General features: G+C 39.1%; 1 protein-coding gene across 2 annotated transcripts in view; it reads left to right on the top strand.

The window, feature by feature from the left end:
- CAMLG (calcium modulating ligand) overlaps positions 1-1,969 on the top strand; it is a 12,105-nt gene that overhangs the window by 6,269 nt on the left and 3,867 nt on the right. The window contains exon 3 of one of the 2 annotated variants that reach the window (XM_003782181.3): positions 856-921. The exons of the other annotated variant lie outside the window; for it this stretch is intronic. Within the exon in view, the coding sequence (XP_003782229.1) occupies positions 856-921 (66 nt within the window). The remainder of the gene's footprint in view (positions 1-855; positions 922-1,969) is intronic. 2 annotated transcript variants of the gene reach the window in all.

Genomic DNA, 1,969 nt, shown 5'->3' with positions numbered 1-1,969 from the left:
AAAAAAAAAAAAATTAATTATATAAATTTTTGTTTGGTTTGGTTTGTTTTGGAGACAGTTTCACTTTGTCACCCTGGGTAGAGTGCGGTCAGGTCATAGCTCACAGCAACCTCAAACTCCTGGGCTCAAGTGATTCACTTGCCTCAGCCTCCCAAGTAGCTGGGACTACTGGCATCCACCACAGCGCCCAGCTACTTTTTAGAGCTGAGGGTTCTCGCTCTTGCTCAGACTGGTCTTGAACTCATGAGCTCAAACAATCTACCCACCTCAGCCTCCCAATAGTGCTAGGATTACAGGCTTGAGGCACCGCACCTGGCCCTTATAAATTGTTATTTTGATTTTTTTCTGTTTTGTCTGAAAGGCCTGATCACCAAGGCATTTTATGTCTAGTAAGAATAGCCCATCATTTAAGGACCAGAAATGGTAGCTGAATTAATTCCTTGCCCCAAAGTTTAAGGAATAATTGGTGTCTGTGTGCTGGGCCTTTTATGTGTGCTTGCAAGATGTGAATTAATTTCTTCTAGGTAAGAAAGGTGTAACTTCATGATGTGTTACATATCTGTCACCATTTAATACTTTAAATAATTAAAAGATAAGTTTCTGTGAGACATTTTTGGAGACACTGAAGAACTGAAAAAACTGCATCACTTGTCAAGCATGTCTTATGGTTAGGTACTCATATCTATTTCTTTACTTCACTGTTCTGCAGAAACAAGATTACCTTTAACCACTAACATTAAATATTTTATTATAGTTTTTGTTTTCCTTGGAATTTTATAGCTGCTGTTAGTTTGATTTCCTGTGATTTGAATGATTACATGTAGATATATTTAATTTTGTCTTCTATCTTTACAGTCCATATTTGCTCCATTTCTTACTTTACAACTTGCGTACATGGGACTATACAAATATTTTCCAAAGGTAAATTAAAATGTCTTCTAAATTATGGTGATATATTTGGGTTGATTGATGATTAGCTAATTTTAAGAACCTAAGAATATTAGTCCTACTTGTGGTCTGAGTCAGTACTACTCAAATGTGTTTTCTGTCAAGAAGAGTGGCTGTCGCCTATAATCCTAGCACTCCCGGGGCAGAGGCGGATAGATCACCTGAGCTCAAAAGATCAAGACCAGGGTGAGCAAGAATGAGACTCTATCACTACTAAAAATAGAAAAAAACTAGCTGAGCATGGTGGCAGGTGCCAGTAATCCCAGCTATTTGGAAAGCTGAGGTAAGGGGATCAATTCATCCCAAGAGTTGGAGGTTGCTGTTAGCTGTGATGCCCTGGCACTCTATCCAGGGAAACTGAGTGAAACTGTCTTAAAAAAAGGAAAGAAAGGGGTGAGACCTGTGGCTCAAAGGAGTAGGGCACCAGCCCCATATATCGGAGGAGGCGGGTTCAAACCTGGCCCTGGCCAAAACCTGCAAAAGAAAAAGGAAAGAAATATTTGGCCAATATTACAGAACAGAATGATGATGATAGTCAGTATCTACCTGGTCTGCTTGACTGCAGATGTATACACAGTTTTATAGGGCTTGGTTTGCTTGACATAGAAGATAACCTTATTTGTGTGATTGAGTTATGTGTGATTGAGTTGTGTGATTGGCAGAAAAATGGCTACTTGGCTGTTACATCTAATGGGCTGATAGAACCATGTAGTTTTAGTGGATTTGAAACATATATATATATATATATATATATTTATTTATATATTTAATTTCTGGTTAATTCGAGGGTACAATCAACTAGGTAACAATGTTCTCATTGAAACATATGTTTTTGAAGGGTCAAATATGTCAAATAGAAAAAGTGAAATAGTAAGGCCGGGTGTCTTGACTCACTCCTGTTATCTTTTTTTTTTTTTGAGCCAGAGCCTCAAGCTGTCCCCCTGGGTAGAGTGCCATGGCATTACAGCTCACAGCAATCTCCAACTCCTGGGCTCAAGCGAGTCTCCTGCCTCAGCCTCCC

The sequence above is a fragment of the Otolemur garnettii genome, unplaced genomic scaffold, assembly GCF_000181295.1.
Source record: "Otolemur garnettii isolate 467f Iridium unplaced genomic scaffold, OtoGar3 scaffold00003, whole genome shotgun sequence".
Lineage (NCBI taxonomy): Eukaryota > Metazoa > Chordata > Mammalia > Primates > Galagidae > Otolemur > Otolemur garnettii.
The sequence above is the reverse complement of the archived record's forward strand: the minus strand, read 5'-3'. Positions and strand labels throughout refer to the sequence as shown.